This window comes from Cervus canadensis, chromosome 5, assembly GCF_019320065.1.
Source record: "Cervus canadensis isolate Bull #8, Minnesota chromosome 5, ASM1932006v1, whole genome shotgun sequence".
In the NCBI taxonomy this organism is placed as follows: Eukaryota; Metazoa; Chordata; class Mammalia; order Artiodactyla; family Cervidae; genus Cervus; species Cervus canadensis.
In genome coordinates this window covers 60,129,357-60,151,847 of record NC_057390.1, presented here as the reverse complement: position 1 = coordinate 60,151,847, position 22,491 = coordinate 60,129,357, and the positions used below count along the sequence as shown (strand labels likewise).

Here is a 22,491-nt window from a genome sequence, read left to right as displayed (position 1 = left end):
CTAACACTGACAAAGCCTCCTTAAATCTTCCAGGAGACAAAACAGTCTCCTAGAGGGAAAAATGTCTTTAATAGAGCTTTAGCTGTGACTTGCTCTTATTCTATTTTTTTCTTATGTATTTAAAATCATTTCAGAAATAAAGAACATACCAAAAGCTAAGTTCTTTTTTGTCAAATAATTTGACAGTGAACTGAACTTGGCCTAACAACTAGCATAAAGTTGTCAATCTGTCCTGTGTTAGCAAAAATGAAAATATGAATAAAAATAAGAAAATGAAACCAAAGAGAAAGACTATCGAGAGGAAAAACAAAGACAAAATTCAAATGTACTTTGAAAAATCTGATTTTTTTCCTCAAAAAGAAGTGTATTTATGTTAAAATCAGAATGTTTGACTTTCCGTTGATCTTTCAAAATACCTTCCAGATATTGTTGACAGTGCTCAGAACTGTGTAAAAGTTAACATCCAATACCATTTTAAGGAAAAAAGTTCAAATGTAGGACTTATTTCTAAGAAACCCTTCTCGAAGGTCAAGGCATTGGCAATTCTAATTTTAAAAGAAAAGAATTTTAAACATCATTGGGAATTTAAGTGACAATGGTTTTCAAGAGCCATAAATCACATCTCTTTTAAAACAGAAAACATTTTCATTTCTGAAGGGCTCATAACTGACAACTCCAATTAATGTTACTTCCCCACCCCACCCCCCAAATCACTATACTAAATGCATTATTTCACCTTAGAAAATTTAAAAATGTAATTTAAAAATTACACTCTCTATATATTAATACATTTTAACTGTCATGTTTGATAGCAAAATTACAAAATTAAAACCAAATTCTACATTCAAGGGACAAATGTCTTCATTGTTTTATTTAAGAGTCTATTCCATTCTTTGTTGTTTTCTATCTCCATATTTTAAAATCATGATCAAAGGTTAGGAGTCAACCCATTTACCTGAAATAAACAACTGGTAGATACTAGTTCTCCATTTATGTCCTTTAACAACTCAGTAGCCAAAAGTCTGGGGGGATTGGTAAGTACATAATTTAGGAACATTTTAGAATTCCAAAGTGACTCTGACACCCACATCCCTAAAATCTTACAGACATTATTAATAGGCTTATTCATGTGTACTGAAGCATGTCCAGCATGCAGGCAAACTTCTTTTATTTGTTCAAATTGAGGTAAAAGAGACAAAAGATACATAATATTAACAGAAGTGATACAATCTCTTATTACTTTATTTTTCAATTTAGAAGGAATTCAAGTCTGGGTACTATTTGATATTTTTTTCAGATACCAAGCAATACCGACAGGATTCATAAATATGATTTTCTGACAGGAAAGTCTGCTATCATTTACAAAATACCAACAACTTTTCTTTCAAGCCTAAGATGGCTAAGATTTAGTAGTTATGATTAAGTTTTTTCAGTTCAAATACGTATTTATATCTTGATTTTTGGGGGCCAACATTTTAAATAGTCATATTTTACTCCACTTCCAGGTTTTAAATCAAAACATACCACCAACAAAAAAAACTAGTGAAAATTACCCAACTGGCAGAAAGTCCCAGTTTTCAATGTTCTTTTTAACCCAATAATTATAACCTACTGCCAGTAATTATTTATATGTATCTACTTGTTTTTATTAAATAAGCACTGGTAGGTTATATAAAAGAATTTTTTCAAGAATGGTACTTGGCACTGGGTTACCTTAATGCTTCTGGTATAAACAGAAGCACTTAGAAAAAATACCAGCTCTTAAGCACTTTTTGTCTGAAATTTGAATTTCCAAAAGCATTTTTTCAATGTTACTTTTCCACTGATAGATTCTAGGGAGTCTAATTCCAGTTGACATGGTTAATATTAAAAAACAAATTAAAAAATCCCCAAACTACATAATAATGGGACACTACACCTGCTTTTTACATCATATTGGAAACAGTTCCAGGCAGACCAAAAGTAGAAGAAAACCTGCCAAATCAGAGTATTGTAAATAAAGTTCAGCTCCCGTACCCTAGAGCAGAAAAGCTCAAAAATCACAAAATGAATATCAAAAGACTACCCCTGTCCTCCACGCAAAAACCCACCCAAACAGTTTTGTTCTGAGCCTACCCTTTCCCTAAAATGTTAATACCAGAAGCTTTAAGGTACTTAAAGCTGCAGCAGTAACTGTAGAAAGCGCCACACTACAGAGGAGACGCCACAAAGGGTTCAGCAGCCACCCACCCAGTCCTGACCACCCCCACCCCAGTAATAGGTAAAAGCTCCGGCTGAAGTTGTTTTCTTATGCTAATAAAGGCATACCACCTAGTGTGCTAAAGACTAAGACTAGCAGCGTTAGAGCAGTAAAGTGAAAATAGGAAGCCCGCAGGAACGATCCAAATGCCTGCTGAGGACAAACAATGCAGCAGACAGAACCCCTGCCCTCTCCCTGTGCTCGCAGGGAAGCGGTGGAATTAAACAGTCAGATTTACCCACATTAACACAAATTTAACACAACCTGACCTTTCCAGTCAAAGGGCACAGACAGAGAGGCCTCTTCCAGGTCCTGGAGCTGAATGAGTTCAAAGACTGGCAGTAAAGGAAAAAAAGAAAGCACATTAGGGGCATGATGGGAACCAGCTTCACAGTTTATCGAACCGTCACCCCGAGTTTCTCCAGCACACGAACACCCTTTTCTTGGTATTCCTGTCGGGTCATCCAGAAGTTGTCTTTGTCCTTCATGATGTCTGCTAGAACTGCACCTCCCAGGAAAACCATGTGCTTCCTGCGGGGGGGGTCTTCAATGCGGATCTTGAATTTCTAAAGGAAAAAAGAGGAGACGGTAAAATGTCACACGTACAATGGTGTTTTCTATCCTATGAAAATGTCTTTTTCTTAAATTCTCACAAAGGTCCTGTGATGTATACATGTGAAGTAGAGAGACACCTTGTGTAACTTGCCCAAACTCACAGCCAGGAGATCGCAAATCCATCCCAGTGTGTTGAGAACACTCCCTACTTACACCTGTGGCCCCATCGTTAACTGCACCCCTTCTCACTCTCAAAAGCATCCTGATGTGAACAATGAATTCCACGGTCACCCGACTAAAAGCCCAAGTACCGAAGCCCTGACTGTGACAGGCGTCTCACTGATGGGCAAATCAGCCAGCCAGCTATCAAGTGAAGAGTTGGGATAAGAGGACTTCTACTTTCTTCAAGGTCTCATGCCCTTATGATCGTAGTCCCAGGCAAAAAAGTAAGATTTAAGTTCTTATAAGCAAAGCTCACTTTCTATTGTCTCAAATCCAAAAGAATGTTTGAATAAACAAGGCCAAATATGGTCAAGAAAAATTATGAGGATGTTGGACAAAATGAACACAGTAAAGAAAATTAAACACAAGCAGGAAAAGCTTTACACTTTGTAGCCACTCTTAGCTGTCTAACAAGGAGAGACCTCCTTCTGTATGGTAAGTCAACACATGAAAGAGAAACATTAAAATGAAGTAGCAGTTTTATTTACGAAGTCACAAATCGTGCAAAAAGACTCAAAATAACTACGTCATCTTAACTGTCTTTATGTCACATACATGAACTGTAGGATCTGTCATAATATATGACATAGAAAAACACCTGTTAACTGATTAATTCTAAGGCTAACCTACTGTTCTAACTATTCTAGTTACTTTTTCACTCTTAGGCAGGGGTCAGCAAACTCTTTCTACAGGGATCACAGGGTAAATACTTGAAGCTCTGCAGGGTCTACTCTGGCAATAGCTAAAGGCGGCCAGAGACAGTGTGTGACAACAGGTAACATATTAGGTGACAAAAGAGTCTGCTTGGCCATGTTCCTAAAAACTTCATTTATAAAACAGCCAGGTCTGGTCTGGGGCTGTGTTCTGGCCACCCTGCTCCTGGGGAAACCTGGCTAGCCCTTGAGGACACCGCTGCCCCTGCAGCTTTTGCAACGGGCTGCTGTTTCTCACTACTGCCATTCCAGAGACCCTCAGAAACTCGCCCTTCTGGGCCATCCCAGCCACCACTCTCTGGGCCCATGGGTCCACAGAGCCCCATGAAGAGGAATTCTCCTCAGACCTGCTCTGTGGCGCGTGTGCGCACTCTCTCCACCACGTCCTGACACTATCCTCAGTGACCCTGTCCTTCTCTGCCTTGCTTGGCAGAACCCCATTTCAGGTGGTCAACTCTGCTCTGCCCCTGCCCTCAAGTTACTGAGCGTGGGGTGAGAAAAACTCAACATCTACTTTAAGCTTTACCTCAACTGAGCCCCTCAGAGATGCTCAGCAACCCCATGACATTTCTCTTCTCTATTCCACTCTCTAAGACACCACTTCACACCTCCTCGTTTATTTCACAAACATCTACCAGCTCCTCCCTCCTCTGAGAGCCTCCTAACCCATCCTGCGACATCCGTTCTTCCTCCCTTTTCTCAACCATGTATTCACCACATCAGACTTAATGATCCTTTAAACAGATCAGATAATACTTTCTCTGCTCAAGATCCTCCCAAGACTTTCTATCTCAATAGAAGGAAAGTCAAAATCTTTACCACAGCTGAACAAGACTTGCGTCCTGACCACCTTTCTGTTTTGGTCGTACCGTGTGGCATGTGGGATTAGTTCCCCCCGCCAGGGTTCGGACCCATACCCCCTGCAGTGGAAGTGGGGAGTCTTAACTACTCGGTCGCCACGGAGGTCCCCTGATTACCTTTCTGCGCTCACCTCCCAGTCCCCTCCCTTGCGTCTCTGCTCCAGCCACCCCTACACACTCCCTGTAACTCAGGACTGTTACTGCCTGGAAGACTCTCCCCCCCAGAGGGTCAGGCTCCTCATTCCCTTCAGTCTTTGTTCAAAAGTTATCTCGTCGGGCCCCTTCTCTGATCACTCTGCATGAAGAAGCACACCATCTCCCCCAGTCACTATCACTTTCGAGCCCCTAACCTGACTTTTCCTCATGGTGCTTTTTACTAACCAAAGTATTATTCACAGACTAAAAGCAGAGATTTTCAGTTTTGTTCACCGCTGTTTTGTTTCTCCCAGCACCTAGACAAGTGTTTGGCACAGAGGAGTTCAAGAAGTATCTGCTGAATAATCATCTAAGACTGATTTTAAATTATAACTCAATAAAATCAGACAAATGAGTGAAGTTTAGACAACACGCCTCCTTTAAGTCTTTCGATCTGTTTAACCTATGAGTCCATACAGAATTTAATTTCAGTAATTTGAGTCACAAATTACTCAGATGTAATATAGTGTCTCCAATATAATAAAGCCCTCTGTATGATGCACTCTCATTATCTAAAAGAGCTGATCAAAGTTGGTGAGACAAACCTCAGAGATTAACTTAGAATTAAACGACTCCTAGTTGAGCACGTAGTATGTATACTGTACTTCACACAGTCCAGGGTTTGTAGAGAAAAATCAATGTCAAATAACCATCAACTGTTACACCCTAGTTTAAAAATTCCTTTCCACTCTATGTATCAACAACTATCATTTCAAGTCTGTTTTAAGAGCTATGATAGCTGACAGAGATGCAAAAGAACTGGAGACTATCTGATTGGGGAGATAAAAGACATATGGAAGAAACAGCCAGAAAATCATTTTAAATCAGAAATATGAGACAGTCCAAGAGTAGCACCGAATGTTGATGACATATTAAAAAACAAAACAAAGCAAAACAAAACCAACGGGCCTCTCTCCACAGTATGGGAGTTTCTTCCCACCCATGTACAGGAACCCTGGTTCCAGGGTATTTGTTACAGATGAACCAAAACATTGTCACTGGACCCAGCTGTCTCAGTTCATTGAGTAGAAAGGTGAGCTGGCACTAGAACCGCTGAGACAAAGCTCATCTTGAACCATTTACTTCTTCCTACTTTTTCAAGGCTGCACTAGACTGCATTAGACATTTGTTTAGGAAGACTTCTTGCTCCCTCTGGTGGTTGTCAAAAATCACAAGCCATTTAACAGGGTTTTAGCAGTATGGTAACAGTTGGAGTATTGATTGATACTTACAGAAAGTTTTTCCACATCACCCTTCAATACTCGTTCTAAGTAAAGCTGTTTAAGCTCTCGTTCCAACCGGGATGGCAGACCAGGGTACATAGTAGACCCTCCTGAAAGCACAATGTGCTTATAGAACTCAGATCTAGGAAGACACAACAGGTATTCATTAGGGGTTTCATATTAGGAAAACAGTATCTCAGGAGTTGCTTTTATTTACATTAGCCTCAGGTGGTTGCTGGGAGAATTAAATAAAATTCAACATGTAAACCGCAGGGCTGAAAGCTTGCTATTACTACTGTAAACAGATAACAAACTCTTAATATATAAAATATTTATTATCATTTTGATGACAATACTCCTAAAGCACATAACACATTTTCTTGCAAATGTAATTAAGTCTTTCAGTAACGACTAGTTCTCATCACAAAGGAGAGGTATTTGGGTTATGCTTTAACAGTGCTTCCACGGAGCCACTTCAATGTGGTAATGTACTATAATAAACCATATTCCACCATGACTCCACTTTTGGCTTTTGAATTTTTCCATTTGCCTTTTGTAGTTTTCCCTTTTGTTCCCCTGCTTTGAGGCCGCTGGCTATTATTTTTGGTTAGATTGATGTGCTTGCTTCTAACAGCAGTCCTCTCTTTCTTCCTTAATATGCTGTTGGTCATGATACCAGATAATCAAATCTAAAATAAGTGCATATGGAGTAAAAGTATTAACAGTATAATCTATGTGAGGGTCGAAGAAACTTTTTTTTAGTAAAGCTCAGGAGCTAAGTTGCATCCATTTTGGCTTCATTCAAACTGGCTTCCAGGTTTTACTTCCTTTCAGGTTCTGAAGGGCTCAGGCTATTGTAATTCTAGCTTCTAGAAGAAGTTTTGTATTGCATTTAATTGCAGATGCATGCATGAATGTAACAAACTAAGCAGCTGAGGTATAGCTACATGTGGTATATGCCCATGAGTATTTACATGCATGCTTTCAATACACTGAACATGCAGAACAAAATCTGAGTGCTGCAACTTTCCAACGCTAGCAATGTGGAAAGGGTACTGAACCTGACTCCAGTGCTTTAGCATCACCAAAACTTCAATCACCACCAACAGGTATGCACTTTTATATATAATCTTGCTATTAATGATCATTACATCAAGGGACAAAAGCATCTACCCAATCAATCCCCACTATGAGAATTTATCATAATTATGAAGTCTAGATTAGACTTCTGAACATCTTCCATTAGATTTATAGCTTGTTCTAAGACAACTGCTATTTTTACTAATTATCATTATTATCCTGTTCCCCAGCCTCCCACAAAAATTAGGTGGTTATTTCATTAGGGTTAAATAAAGAAGTAAGCAAACACTTGCTTAATAAAATGTTTCTGAGTGAATTTCTCAACTTGGGTGAAGAGGAGAGCTTTCTGTGACTCAAACTCAAGCTGCAATAAAAGATTATAAATCTTCTTATATAACTAAATAAAACCAAAATTTTGTGTGGCCAGAAACACCAGAAGAGACAAATGAAAAATCACAAAATATCTACAAATGGATCACAGAGCTCAAATGAAAAGAACTTCTTTAAAAATTGAGAGGAAAAAAAAATTACAAAAATTTTACAGATAGCAGGCAAAAGCCACAAACAGATAATTCATCAAGAAAAGATATAAAAATGGTCCTTAGGGCTTCCCAGTTGGCTCCATCGGTGAAGACCCTGCCTGTCAATGCGGGAGATTTAAGAGACTTGGGTTCAATCCCTGGGTTGGGGAGATCCCCTGGAGGAGGCCATTGGTAACCCACTCCAGTATTTTTGCCTGGAAAATCCCCATGGAGAGAGGAGCCGGAGAGGTTACAGTCAGAGGGTTGCAAAGAGGTGGACACAACTGAAGCAACTTAGCACACAACTCATAGAAAAATATACGCAACTTCAATCTTAAGAGAAATGCAAGTTAGAATTACACTGAGACATCATTTCTCATTCATTAGACTGACATGCAAATAAAATGCTGACAAACTCTGTGAACAATTGTAGTGTCCTCAGACATGACTGTAGGAAAGAGAAAGGGTACAACCTTAAAAGAAGGGAATTGAGCAATTACAAAACCACATGCATTTGCCTTTTGACCCAACTATTCCCCACTCAGGCGTTTTTTTCAGGACATATATCCCAACAATACAAAGATACAGTGTGCGCAAGGTTATTAACTGCAGCATTACCTGTCAGCACAAATACTGGACCCTACCTAGATAACCAGGATTCACTGAAGAAGCCATTATGTGTACACAGTGGAAAAAAGAACAACAGCAACACACAGGAAGTGGTATAAGATTGTTTAGGATATATTAAGAGAAAAAAACAAAGTTCAAAAGAGTATTTACAGGATGCTACCTCTTGTGTAAGAAAATAAGAAATACAGGGAGTAGCACTAAGGTGGAAGACAACAGGTGGGGACACTAATACTTCTGAGGGCCCTTTCTTTGTATAGTTTTGACAGCCTCTTCAGAAACCAAAATTAAAGATGAGCTGGGAATATCCTGTGCCACAAAAGAGAATGAAGTAGAACATGCTCAAAAGAGATGAGCATGCAAAGAAGAGTCCCTGGAGGAGGAAACAACAACCTACTCCAATGTTCTTGCCCGGAGAATCGCCAGAGGAGCCTGGCAGGCTACAGTCCATGGGGTCCCAGAGAGTCTGACATGCCTTAGAGACTAAACAACAACAAAGGACACAGGAGCCTGCTTGAAGGGGCTCTCATAGGCCAAATCAGGACAATTTAGCACCAAAATGAAATAAGGCAGAGATAAGAAATTATAATCCATTGAATAAAATCACAAGTCCATACTGATAATTAACAAAAACAAGGGAGAAGGAAAGGCAGCTCCTTATGCTAGAATGCCAACTAATAAATACAGAAGGAATGACAGAATGAGATAAATCATCTTTTTGCAACCATCACAATAAAAATGGATTTAGGCAAAAATCATCAATTGATGATAAAAGGGGTGCAAGTCAGAAACTGATGAACAGGAGATTTACACAGTCTCAAAAGTATTTTGGGGCTTCTCTGGTGGCTCAGACGGTAAAGAATCTGCCTGCAATGCAGGAGACTCAGGTTCATTCACTGGGTTGGGAAGATCTCTTGGAGAAGAGGATGGCCACCCACTCCAGTATTCTTGCCTAGAGAATTCCATGGACAGAGGAGCTTGGCGGGCTACAGTTCATGGGGTTGCAGAGAGTTGGACACTACTGAAAGTACTTTCCCACAAATTACTTATAAATCAGGAACAAAAAGAAAACTTATACAATGGAGAGGACGCTCAGAGGGCTCAAACAAACCTTGTGTGTACCAGGACCCAGGGACCTCACAGAGACCGAGACAGAACTGCGTTTGAGCGTCTCCTGTGGAGGTGCGGGTCGCCAGTGCTCTGCCGCAGGGACAGGCGCTCTGGGTATGGATACGGCCTAAGTCCTCTTGGAGGAGGTCACCATTAACCCCACCATAAAGCTGCCGGAACTTACACAGGACTGGGAAATAGACTCCTGGAACGTACAACAGAACCTTGTGCACCAGGACCAGGAGAAAGGAACAGTGACCCCACGGGAGCCTTGCCCACGGCGGTCCAGGAGCCTCCGGCGAAGGCGTGGGTCGGTGGTGGCCTGTGGGGGGCTGGGGGCACGGACTGTGGCAGTACATGCCTGGGATCTTTTGAGGGAGGTCACCATTATCTTCATTACCTCCACCACAGTTTAAAGTGAAGTCGCTCAGTCGTGTCTGACTCTTTGCGACCCCATTGACTGTTGCCCACCAGGCTCCTCCATCCATGGAATTTTCCAGGCAAGAGTATTGGAGTGGGTTGCCATTTCCTTCTCCAGAGGATCTTCCCCACCCAGGGATCTAACCCGGGTCTCCCACATTGCAAGCAGATGCTTTTACCATCTGAGCCAGGAGGGAAGCTCCACCACAGTTTGGCCCCAGGTAAATAGCAGGGAGGGAACACAGCTCCACCCATCAATAGAAAATTGGATTAAAGATTTACTGAGCATGGCCCCACCCACCAGAACAAAACTCAGTATCCCCCTCAGTCAGTCTATCCCATCAGGAAGCTTTCATAAGCCTCTTATCCTTTTCCATCAGAGGGCAGACAGACCAAAAACCACAATCACAGAAAACTAACCAATCTAATCACATGGACCACCAGTCTTGTCTAACTCAATGAAACTGTGAGTCTGTCTAGGGCCACCCAAGACGGACTAGTCACGGTGGAGAGTTCTGACAAAATGTGGTCCACTGGAGAAGGAAATGGCAAACCACTTCAGTATTCCCGCCTTGAGAACCCCATGAACAGTATGAAAAGACAAAAAGATAGGACTGAGAGATGAACTCCCCAGGTTGGTAGGTGCCCAATATGCTACTGGAGATCAGTGGAGAAATAACTCCAGCAAGACTGAAGAGACGAAGACTAAGCAAAATCAACACCCAGTTGTGGATGTGACTGGTGATGGAGGCAAGATCCGATGCTGTAAAGAGCAATATTGCACAGGAACCTGGAATGTTAGGTCCATGAGTCAAGGCAAATTGGAAGTGATCAAACAGGAGATGGCAAGTGTGAACGTCAACATTTTAGGAATCAGAGAAATAAAATGGACTGGAATGGGTGAATTTAACTCAGAGGACCATTATATCTACTACTCTCGGCAAGAATCCTTTGGAGAAATGGAGTAGTCATCATAGTCAAGAGAGTTCAAAATGCAGTACTTGGATGCAGTCTCAAAAACAACAGAATGATCTAATTTCCAAGGCAAACCATTCAATATCACGGTAATCCAAGTTTATGCCCTGACCAGTAATGCTGAAGAAGCTGCACAGTTCTATGAAGACCTACAAGACCTTCTAGAATTAACACCCAAAAAAGATGGCCTTTTCATTAGAGGGGACTGGAATGCAAAAGTAGGAAGTCAAGAAACACCTGCAGTAACAGGCAAATTTGGCCTTGGAGTACAGAATGAAGCAGGGCAACAGCTAATAGAGTTCTGCCAAGAGAACGCACTGGTCATAGCAAACACCTTTTTCCAACAACACAAGAGAAGACTCTACACATGGACATCACCAGACGGTCAACACTGAAATCAGACTGATTATATACTTTACAGCCAAAGATGGAGAAGCTTTATACAGTCAGCAAAAACAAGATGAGGAGCTGACTGTGGTTCAGATCATGAACTCCTTATTGCCAAATTCAGACTGAAATTGAAGAAATTTGATTCAGGTATGACCTAAATCAAATCCCTAACAATTATACAGTGGAAGTGAGAAATAGATTTAAGGGACTAGATCTGATAGACAGAGAGCCTGATGAACAATGGACTGAGGTTCGTGATACTGTACAGGAGACAGGGAGCAAGACTATCCCCAAGAAAAAGAAATGCAAAAAAAGTAAAATGGCTGTCTGAGGAGGCCTTACAAATAGCTGTGAAAAGAAGCGAAGCGAAAAGCAAAGGAGAAAAGAAATACCCACTTGAATGCAGAGTTCTAAAGAATAGTAAGGAGAGATAAGAAAGCCTTCCTCAGTGACCAGTTCAAAGAAACAGATGAAAGTAATAGAATGGGAAAGACTAGAGATCTCTTCAAGAAAATTACAGATACCAAGGGAACATTTCATGCAAAGATGGGCTCAATAAAGGACAGAAATGGTATGGACCTAACAGAAGCAGAAGATATTAAGAAGAGGTGGCAAGAATACACAGAAGAACTGCACAAAAAAGATCTTCACAACCCAGATAATCACGATGGTGTGATCACTCACCTAGAGCCAGACATCCTGGAATGTGAAGTCAAGTGGGCCTTAAGAAGTATCACTACGAACAAAGCTAGTGCAGGTGATGGAATTCCAGTTGAGCTATTTCAAATCCTAAGATGATGCTGTGAAAGTGCTGCACTTAATACGCCAGCAAATTTGGAAAACTCAGCAATGGCCATAGGACTGGAAAAGGTCGGTTTTCATTCCAATCCCTAAGAAAGGCAATGCCAAAGAATGCTCAGACTACTGCACAATTGCCCTCATTTCACACGCTAGCAAAGTAGTGTTCAAAATTCTCCAAGCCAGGCTTCAACAATACGTGAACCGTGAGCTTCCAGATGTTCAAGCTGGTTTTAGAAAAAGCAGAGGAACCAGAGATCAAGTTGCCAACATTCGCTGGATCATCGAAAAAGCAAGAGAGTTCCAGAAAAACATCTATTTCTGCTTTATTGACTATGCCAAAGCCTTTGCCTGTGTGAATCACAACAAACTGTGGAAAATTCTTCAAGAGATGGGAATACCAGACCATCTGACCTGCCTCCCGAGAAATCTGTATGCAGGTCAGGAAGCAACAGTTAAAACTAGACATGGAACAACAGACTGCTTCCAAATAGGAAAAGGAGTACATCAAGGCTGTATACTGTCACCCTGCTTATTTAACTTATATGTAGAGTACATCATGAGAAATGCTGGGCTGGATGAAGCACAAGCTGGAATCAAAATTGCTGGGAGAAATATCAATAACCTCAGGTATGCAGATGACACCACTTTTATGGCAGAAAGTGAAGAAGAACTAAAGAACCTCTTGATGAAAGTGAAAGAGGACAGTGAAAAAGTTGTCTTAAAGCTCAACATTCAGAAAACTAAGACCATGGCATCTGGTCCCATCACTTCATGGCAAATAGATGGGGAAACAATGACAGACTTTATTTTTTTGGACTCCAAAATCACTGCAGATGGTGACTGCAGCCATGAAATAAAAAGACGCTTGCTCCTTGGAAGAAAAGTTATGACCAACCTAGACAGCATATTAAAAAGCAGAGACATTACTTTGCCAACAAACCAGTGGTTTGTTGGCTATGGTTTTTCCAGTAGTTGTGTATGAATGTGAGAGTTGGACTATAAAGAAAGTTGAAAAAAAAAAAAAAAAGAAAGTTGAACGCCGAAGAATTGATGCTTTTGCACTGTGGTGTTGGAGAAGACTCTTGAGAGTCCCTTGGACTGCAAGGAGATCCAACTAGTCCATCCTAAAGGAAATCAGTCCTGAATGTTCATTGGAAGGACTGATGTTGAAGCTGAAACTCCAATACTTTGGCCACCTGATGCGAAGAACTGACTCATTTGAAAAGACCCTGATGCTGGCAAAGATTGAAGGGAGGAGGAGAAGGGGACAAGACAAGAGAGGATGAGATGGTTGGATGGCATTACCAACTCAATGGACATGAGTTTGAGTAAACCCCAGGAGTTGGTGATGGACAGGGAGGCCTGGCGTGCTGCAGTCCGTGGGGTTGCAAAGAGTCAGACATGACTGAGCGACTGAACTGAACTGATACAATGGAGAAAACAGGAAACTTCACTAAGAGTTTAACACTAACATCACTAAATAGGAGCAAACCGATGTCACTTCTGGACGTGATAACCTAAGAAGGACACATCACTTAAGGAGTGTTCCAGCCGAAAATGCAAAATCTAAATTTAATCATGAGAAAACATTCAAACCCAAGTTGTAGTCTGCAAAAATATCAATGTCATGAAAGACTGAGGGATTACAACAGATAAAAGGTTAACTAAGAGACATGACAACTAAACACAATGTGTGCTCTTAGTTCTGACCCTTTACTGGAGAAAAGAAAAACTGTATAAAGGGCATTACTGGGACAGAGAACAAAACTGAAGTACAGATGGCAGATAAAAGTACATCAGCAATGCCCTGAACTCAGTAACTGCACTGTGGCTGTAAGAGAGCAGCCTCATTCCTGAGAAACACAAAGTAAACATCAAGGAGTAAAGAGGACTTACATATTCAACCTACTCTCAAATGACTCAAGACCACGAGGGAGAGAGGGAGGGGGAGCACACAAACATGTAGAATGCCAAAATCAGTGAAATGGAAAACTGGGCAGTGTACAGGAGCTCTCTGTTCTATTCTGGCAACTTGCAATGTTTAAAGTATTTCAAAATAAATTTAAATGGGCATCTGAGACACAATGATATATGCCATTCAACAACCAGTGTCATCCCATCAAAAACTTGGGTGAGATAACAGACAACTTGGTCACTCTAGCTATTTATATTCCATCTATTTCTGATAAGCAACTTTGAAACAACCATTTCTAAAGTACCTGGTATCAATGTCAGCCGCCTGGATTGTGTTAAAAAGCAATTCAGCAACACCTACTCCCTCGACATTGATCAAGTGAGGCTGAAACAGAGCTTCCGGGGCTTCAAACCTCTCTCCCCCGACTTTGATAATGCGGCCATCTGGGAGCTAGAGACCAAGAACAATCAGGTATCAGCAAAAGATTTAAAAAGCTTCCAGTGTTCTTCAGGGGCTAGGATGCCTGTTTTATAACCAAAATCATTAGCAATATATTTTCCCCAAAATACATTTTTGAAAAAAGACAAAGTAAAATACATTAAAATAATTGTTTTTATTATCATGCTCTGTTCTGCTTTTGAAATGACATGTCCTGCCCCCAAATAGCAGGAATTTCTTGAAGGAGTCACCAATACACAAATGTGTGATGTCTACTGGTGTGTGCAAGTGAGAACTACAGGTAGTGCTCATCACCCACAGCAATGCTGTTTCTCTTTATCATTTTAACACATTTTTGAGTTTATGGAGATTTTTACCACGTAGCACAAACACATTCAATTAAAAATTTTAAATTTCTTTCACCAAATAATTATTCTGGGGAACTACTTTTTTGGCATCAAACACTGTATCACGTGTGAAACTTCTATCAAATCATTTATTCCAAGGAAAATCTTATGATCAAAAAAGCTTAAAGACGCTAACCTATTTTTTATTAGGCAATTCTGTTGTATCCTACTTACTAGGTCCTATTAAATTTTTAAATAGATAAATATAATTTTAAGAAAATAAGATTTAAGCAACTGGTAAGATACCACTATCATATGACCCTGTGCAGAAAACCTTTAAGTTACATCATGTTTATGTTTAATTAAATGAGAAATGTTAAACAAAAACTCCCTCACAATTCATAGAATTGACCTAAGTAACAAGCATGCTGGTATATACTGGCATTTGACACATTTCTATATGAAAGACCAGAATCAGTTTTACATTAACATTTCTAACAGTATATCAGTTTAAAATAACATAATCATAATAACTATATTTAGATTCCCAAACTCACTTCCCAACATGACAAAGTATCTCAAGGCAAGTTCTTAAAGACATTTACTCCATGTCTGCTCTAACTGTATACAGTATGTGCAACGCAATCACATCTTTCAAAAACCCCAGAATTATCTTTTTATAAATTATATCAAATTTCTTTCTGTAAAAAAAATTTACCCTTAACAAAATAAACACAACCATCCAGTGACTTTAAAAACCACATGAAATCACCCAAGATATACAGAAAAACTTCACGTGGCAGACTATCATTAGCATAAAACATCTGTACCTGGACAATGTGGCTCTTCTCAAAGCTCTGGTTGGAGATCAGCCTGGGGCCACCTACCCTAGGAACTACTTACCTCTCAGAACTGTTAAAACTGTATGCCTCCCAATTTCTCTGCACCAAACCTTATCCTATCCTCTATTTGTCCACTATTTTCCCTCTTCATCAGTTCCCGGTTTATTTGTCACATATACTTTTGTAACCTGCCTCAAATTCTGAGAAAGGAGGGAAGAGATAAAATATGTTTTATATTTCTAGTTCCCTTATCCTCTGTCTCATGACACTTTCTTCCAAAGTCAGGTAGACAATAAATCATAAATCTGGGGGAACTATCAAGAAGGCCTCAGGAAAGAATCCCTAGGGCAAATCTGTAGATGACTGAGTTGCAAAGTATTGATTTATTGAATATCTGGATCAGTATCTTCTGAAATGAAACAATATAACTTATAAAAATTTATAAAGTGACTATTCTGTACATATCTGTGATATGCTCTGTTTATATGAATTAAATGGTGGAAGAATACTTGCTTTTATTGCCTATCACTCAATTCTAGTTTTGGTGGCTCAGTGGTAAAAAATCTGCCTGTCAAGGGTTCAATCCCTGGGTTGGGAAGATCCCCTGGAGAAGGAAATGGCAACCCACTCCAGTATTCTTGCCTGGGAAATCACATGGACAGAGGAGCCTGGCAGGCGTCCATGGGGTCGCAAAGAGTTAGATATGACTTAGCGACTAAACAACAGTAGCAAATCAAAGACACAGCATGGAAGTACTTTATACCCAGATGAAAATGAGACTTAAGGCAGCAATACACTGAAAATTCAACTCCCCTGATATAAACTATAACTTGGTTCTAAGTATCATTAGTTACAATTTCAAGTCAACATTTGTTCTGAACATCTCATTAAGAATATACTAAGTCAGGAAGACTGTCAACCTACTGAATTGTTAAAGCAATCCTATAGGATGACCATTTTCCAAAGTATCTCAGAATACCAGGCCCATGAAATGCTGAAGAATACCGTAATCATGTACAAATAGGCATATCAAAGGTTCTGAGAAGTCCTTTAATAAAGTGAAACTGACTCTCTCGCAAACGCATCTGACATTGTAACCCTACATTTTAAATTTTTGTCAATACCTACTAACACCTCAGAGAATAACATTATGTGAAACCCATGCTGAAAAATGCTACTCCAGGTACCAGAATCTCAAAATAACATTTCATATCTAACTGTATCCTAAAGTAGAAAAGCAATATATGATTCTTGCCTTATTAAAATAACTAAATCATAGTATCATAATGTAGAAAGAAATTAAAGGTCATACATATACAAATTATAACAACCCAAACCCAAAGTACTAAATTCCAAGAAAACCTCCTTAAGCACACACCAACAGTTACTGTCGCCCATTTTAAAACCATATATATATCATACACCAGATATACTTACTGTGTAAGATTCAACCAATACTGTGGTTTCTAAGGCCAGTTTCTGCTCTTGCTCAATATTATATCCCACATAACACAATTTTTCTTTAATCATGCGAACCGTTTCAAAATCAGCAGAATGGTTGAAGGCATATCCCCGCAACAGAAGCAGCTGGTACAAAAAAACAGCAGTAAGTCCACAATTAATCTGAGTGAGTTCAACTCCACAAAAGAGATTAATGCTCTCTAAGTATGTCACATCAATACCAAATACAATGAACAGCAGAACCTTAGCTCTTACTATTTCAGAAAGGAGAATATTATTTACCATAAAAGAATTTACATTTCACTTTCACAGAAAAATTTCATAGGGAGTGACAGAATTAACAGTTCATGAATAATAAATGGACAAAATATCTATTAATAAATAATATTTTAGCACTGGATTCCTATAATCTGCAATTTAATTTACTCAGTCAATGCCATAATCATGAAATATGTCTGACACATATTAGAGGGGCAATAGTATTTGTTAAATAAACAAACAAACATAAACAAGAATTCAACCTGACAGGAAAAACAAAAACACACACAATATGCATCATAAACAAATTAGACTTTTCACATAAAAAACTAAAAATCCTCTGATCTTTGAGTTTACATTCAAAAGAAAACTCTTGGGCAATCCTTTGGTAGTCACCCTCAAATAGAATTCTGGCTTAGAATGATATTATAATTCTCATTACCAGTCTTATTACTAACCCAATGTCAATATGAAGACTTAACGCAACCCACAACACTCTCCCCACAGTAGCACCAGTGACATATTGGACCTTATAATTCTTTGTTGTGGGGGATGCCCTGTTCATTGTAGGATGTTTAGCAGCCTTCCTGCAAAGATGTAACAACCAAAAAATGTCTCCAGACATTTCAAAGTGTTCCTGGAATAGTAGCATCATTCCTGATTGAGAACCACTGACCTGGAGAGAATGTACTAACTACAGAGTTCTGGTACAGACAATATTGTAAATCTTTTTTCCCCCTACATTACAAAAACCACACATGCTTCCAAAGAGTGGCCTTATATATTAAATATCGGCCAATATTTTAAAGAATATCATCACTAATTACACTGACAAATAAATTTTAACATACATCTTGTTCAAAGAGGGTTTTATGGCTGAAGGGCTGCCCAAGTTGTTCAAGGAAGCCTTAAGAGTCTTCTTCCATCTTTGACATACCTCTCTTCCCATTCCTCAGGAAAGGCATTACGTAATTATAATTATGTAATGATGAGCTCTCATTAGTACACAAGAGATTATGTGTGTGAATCTCACACAGATTTTTATATGAATAAAGTACTGGGCCACTTCTCTGGTGGTGCAGATTCATTAGAACCCTGAGGTGATACATCCAATTTTAAGTAGATATATACAAACTTACAAAATCTAATTCTATGATATTCTCTTTTGCTTACCTTGATAAGATATCTGGTAATATCCCTCCCAGCAATATCCAGTCTCCTGGTAAGGTGAGGGAGAGAAAAGCCTTCATACACCGGGCAAATGTGAGTCACACCATCTCCAGAGTCCACCACGACTCCAGTTAATAAACCTGTGGAAGAATCATGAAGTTGTAAACAAAAAGCCAAATCAGAAATCAAAGCCAGCAAATTTCAAGTATTTCAATATTCAAAAATGCTGGCTTCTTTACTAATTGATAAGAAACATAACCAACCAAAATGGCCTAAAAGCATTTCTTTATTATTTGCTTATTTTGCAGTTTATTTCTAACACACAGACACTGAAGTCGGTGTTCTCTCACATGCCTCCTGTGAGACCTTTAGTCTAATCATGTGCTCCTCCAGGGATGGAAGAAACAGACCCTCAGACTGAGGACTGAAAAATACAACATGGTCTTTAATCCCAACTTTAATCTCGATCCCTGAATTCCCCTGACGTCAAATTCTCTAAAGTATCATGGATAACTTTTATGAAAACCACTGTGAAGGGTAAATATTCCACAAGTTAACAGTGAATCTGCTGAAATAATCTAGTTCTTTATCATTATTTTTGTCATATAGTATATTCAAAACTCTGCTGTTGGGAAAATTTCTGTTGATACAAAATAGCCAGAAATCTGAGAATAATTCATCTTGACTAGCCAAAGAATCATTTCAATTATTAACCAGAAATCAAGAAGACAGTGTTAATTAAACTTTTTAATAAAAGAACAGCAAAGAAGCCATCTTCTTTCTTGTGAGTACATGCATTCTAAGTTGCTTCAGTCGTGTCCAACTCTGTGACCCTATGGACTGTAGCCCACCAGGTTCCTCTGTCCATGGGATTCTTCAGGCAAGAATACTGGAGTGGGTTGCCATGCCCTCCTCCAGGGGATCTTCCTGACTCAGGGATGGAACTCACGTCTGTTACATCTTCTGCACTGGCAGATGGGTTCTTTACCACTAGTGCCACCTGGAAAGTCTCTTTGTTCCTCATTATGTGCTACTTAACAGTATAAATGGGGACTTCCCTGATGGTACAGTGGTTAAGACTGTATGCTTCCAAGGTAGGGGACACGTGGGTTTGATCCCTGGTCAGGGGGTTGTGGAATTAAGATCCCACATGTTGTGCAGTATGGCCAAAAACAAAAATAATGATAATAAAATGAGATTTAAAAAATATATATATAAAAGTACAAATGGCTGAAAGTTAGTATTTCACCTTTTGTGCCAGAGTTAATTCAGGAAAAAAAAAAAACACTTTTTCTAAATCACATTTTCTAGCAGTTTTTAAGTCTAATGATACTTTTAATCAGAATATGCATTATCTACAGTTGCTTAAGCTTATTATTTTATCACTGTCCCATCCCTGAATAGACTCTCTCCCTCTTTCTTATTATGCACAAAACATCTAATTTATCTCTGATCACATTTATTCAAACCATCTCCTACTGAAGTTCATATAATTTTTCCTTGACTGATATTGCAAGTTTCATAAAAAAATCATACACTGCCTCTTAAGGTTGCTTTCTTTTAAACAAGAGACTTTCTATTGCAAAAAAAAAAAAAAGGATCCACAGTATCATTAATTCAAAAATGCTCCCAGTAATACCAACTAAAGCACTAGATTACTCACTCTATTTCAATTCTGAAGGATTCTTTAAAGCTCAATGTAGTTCTTAACTTTTCATTCATACCCTCCCTGACCACTTTAACCTCTAGCTCAGACTCCATAATTTCAGTTATTCTCCTCAATCCTGTACACAAAATACAGTCAAACATACTTTATTGAATCATCATGTCACCTCTCTTATTCAAAAACCTTTCCTGGCTCCAAATGTAGCTTCTTACTTTTTTGATTTAACTGGTAGCTTTTAGCCACCTTGTTTTTATGCAGAATTTTTCCTCAGCTAAAGAGTTCTTTTGATTAGAATTACTGGATTATCATTTCTCAAAATTAAGAATTCAATGTTTAAACAAAAGCAGCTAAATAACAGGAGTTAAGAGAGGATATCTTCTTCTTGGAAGAAATAAATTTATGAATATTGCTAGAAATATCTGTTAAGGTCAACTTTATTCAAGTACAATTAAAGTTAAAATTCATTTTAGCAGAAGTGTTCCATCTCCACCCCCTAAATGGAATCACCAGTTTCAAAGTTTAGATTCAAAATTTTTAATATCTATTTTTCCAAAGTATTTTCTAAAATAAATTCTGAAATTTACTTTAAAAAAATGAAACACAATTTCCTAGATGCAGACAAGCATTAGTTCCTCAGAGCCTGCCTATAATGGACTAAAGGGCAAGGAGACCGTATGTAGCTTATTGAGTAGCTGACTCACTGCCGTATCCTCTGTCCTAAACAGAACGCCAAGCTCATGCCACACTTGGTGAATGAATAAAGCCTCTTTAGAAATTTAATTCTCCCCAAGTATCTTCTTAGTATCTACATGAAGTAGTAAAGACAGTTTTAAAACCTAGTACGTACATTGACAAAGTGACTTTTACTCATCCATGTGTAGAATCAGATGGATCACCACAATATTAAAATTTGTTTCCTAACACAACTGACCTTTGAACAATGTGGGGGTTAACCTGCATATAACTCATAGCTGGCCCTTTGCATCCCTATTCAACCAACTATGGACCATGTAGTACTGTAGTATTTACTACTGAAAAATATCCACGTATAAATGGAGTCATACAGCTCAAATCAGCACTGTTCAAGGGTCGACTGTACTGTCATACACCGCTTAAGTACTAAGGCTTGACATTTAGTTGTCACCTCCTTCAGAAACCTTCTCTGACATGCTAAATCAATTTCTGTATCTTTTCCCCATGAAGAGTCTAACTTCTTGAGGGATCTTTACATTTTAAGTGCCCAACAGGCTCTGTGCATGTATCTGATGGCCTCTTAAGTTCTCCACAAGACCATCAGGAAACAGAGTTCTCCCTACATGGCTACTATTTTATTCCCAGTAGATACGGAGGCAGTTACTAATGGCAGTATCAAGAAAACAAAGTAAAAGTAGGTCCCCTCCATTAAATCAATTTCAAAAGTTGGGAAGGTACTCTCAAATGTCTGCCTTTTCCTTTATATTTAATCTACTATGTATTTGACAAACATAGTTTTATATGAACCTTTCTGGCTTTTTTAAACTCTTTTGACAAATTCTGAGGACAGATTCCATGTTCATTCTTCCCTTCAAAATTTTCTTACTTTAAATAACCTAAAAGAAGGAACTTCCTACTTATAAAAAAACTGAGGTTTCTTCTTAAGTCCTTCATTGTTTAGTAAAGAAAATAAAAATGTGTATATTTTATTTGACAAACTGTGGAATATTTTAATAAATATAAATATATAAAACTGCGCTTTCTGGGACTTAAAACTTCCTGAGAAATCAAATTCCTCCAACATAAAATACATGTAACAAATGGGGAGGTAGGCCTGGCGTGCTGCGGTTCATGGGGTCGCAGAGAGTCAAACACGACTAAGCAACTGAACCGAACTGAACTGGACAAATGTTTGCTGAATTAATGATACTGAAAGTTAAGCTTCACCCACCTTGAGCATACAAAGTCAGGACTGCCTGGATGGCTACATACACACCAGAAAACTGGTAAGTTTCAAACATTACCTGAAAGTGCAAAAGGAAAGGGAAAACATTAGTATTTAGAAATTACATTATGTATTATATATATTAATATACTCTATCTTGATTGCCAGAGTGGATTAGCTGATGAAAATAGAATCAAAAGACCCACAAGAATCTTCCATTCTCTTCAGCTGTTTCTTGCCTCTATTAAAAGTCCTGCTGTCAGAGAGCCCCAATTTTGAGGATGGATTTTTTTTTTTAATACACACTGAGTCCCCAAGCATTTCTTAAATGCTACAAAGCAAAGATTTCTGAGAGTTTTTAGTTAATGGCAGATTAGAGTGAAAGAAAGTGTTCTGTTTTTGAACAAGACTTTCTCAACTCATGTCCCTTACGGGAAATGTCTTTTAATTTAAAGACAAACTATACAAACTACTTAACTGCCAATGTTCCCATCCGTTTCCCTCAACCTGGGCCAAGCAAGACTGTGGCTCTACCTCCAGGTAAT

General features: G+C 38.9%; 1 protein-coding gene across 1 annotated transcript in view; it reads right to left on the bottom strand.

Annotated features, from left to right (window-relative positions):
- Nucleotides 1-1,124: 1,124 nt before the first annotated feature.
- The window catches only part of ACTR2 (actin related protein 2), a 36,723-nt gene continuing 15,356 nt past the window's right edge, over nt 1,125-22,491 (bottom strand). Inside the window, exons 4-9 of the mRNA XM_043468905.1 lie at nt 21,953-22,025; nt 18,366-18,502; nt 16,911-17,060; nt 14,151-14,296; nt 6,017-6,149; nt 1,125-2,805 (exon numbers count right to left, since the gene is read on the bottom strand). Of these exons, the coding sequence (XP_043324840.1) occupies nt 2,635-2,805; nt 6,017-6,149; nt 14,151-14,296; nt 16,911-17,060; nt 18,366-18,502; nt 21,953-22,025 (810 nt within the window). The 3' untranslated portion in view covers nt 1,125-2,634. The remainder of the gene's footprint in view (nt 2,806-6,016; nt 6,150-14,150; nt 14,297-16,910; nt 17,061-18,365; nt 18,503-21,952; nt 22,026-22,491) is intronic.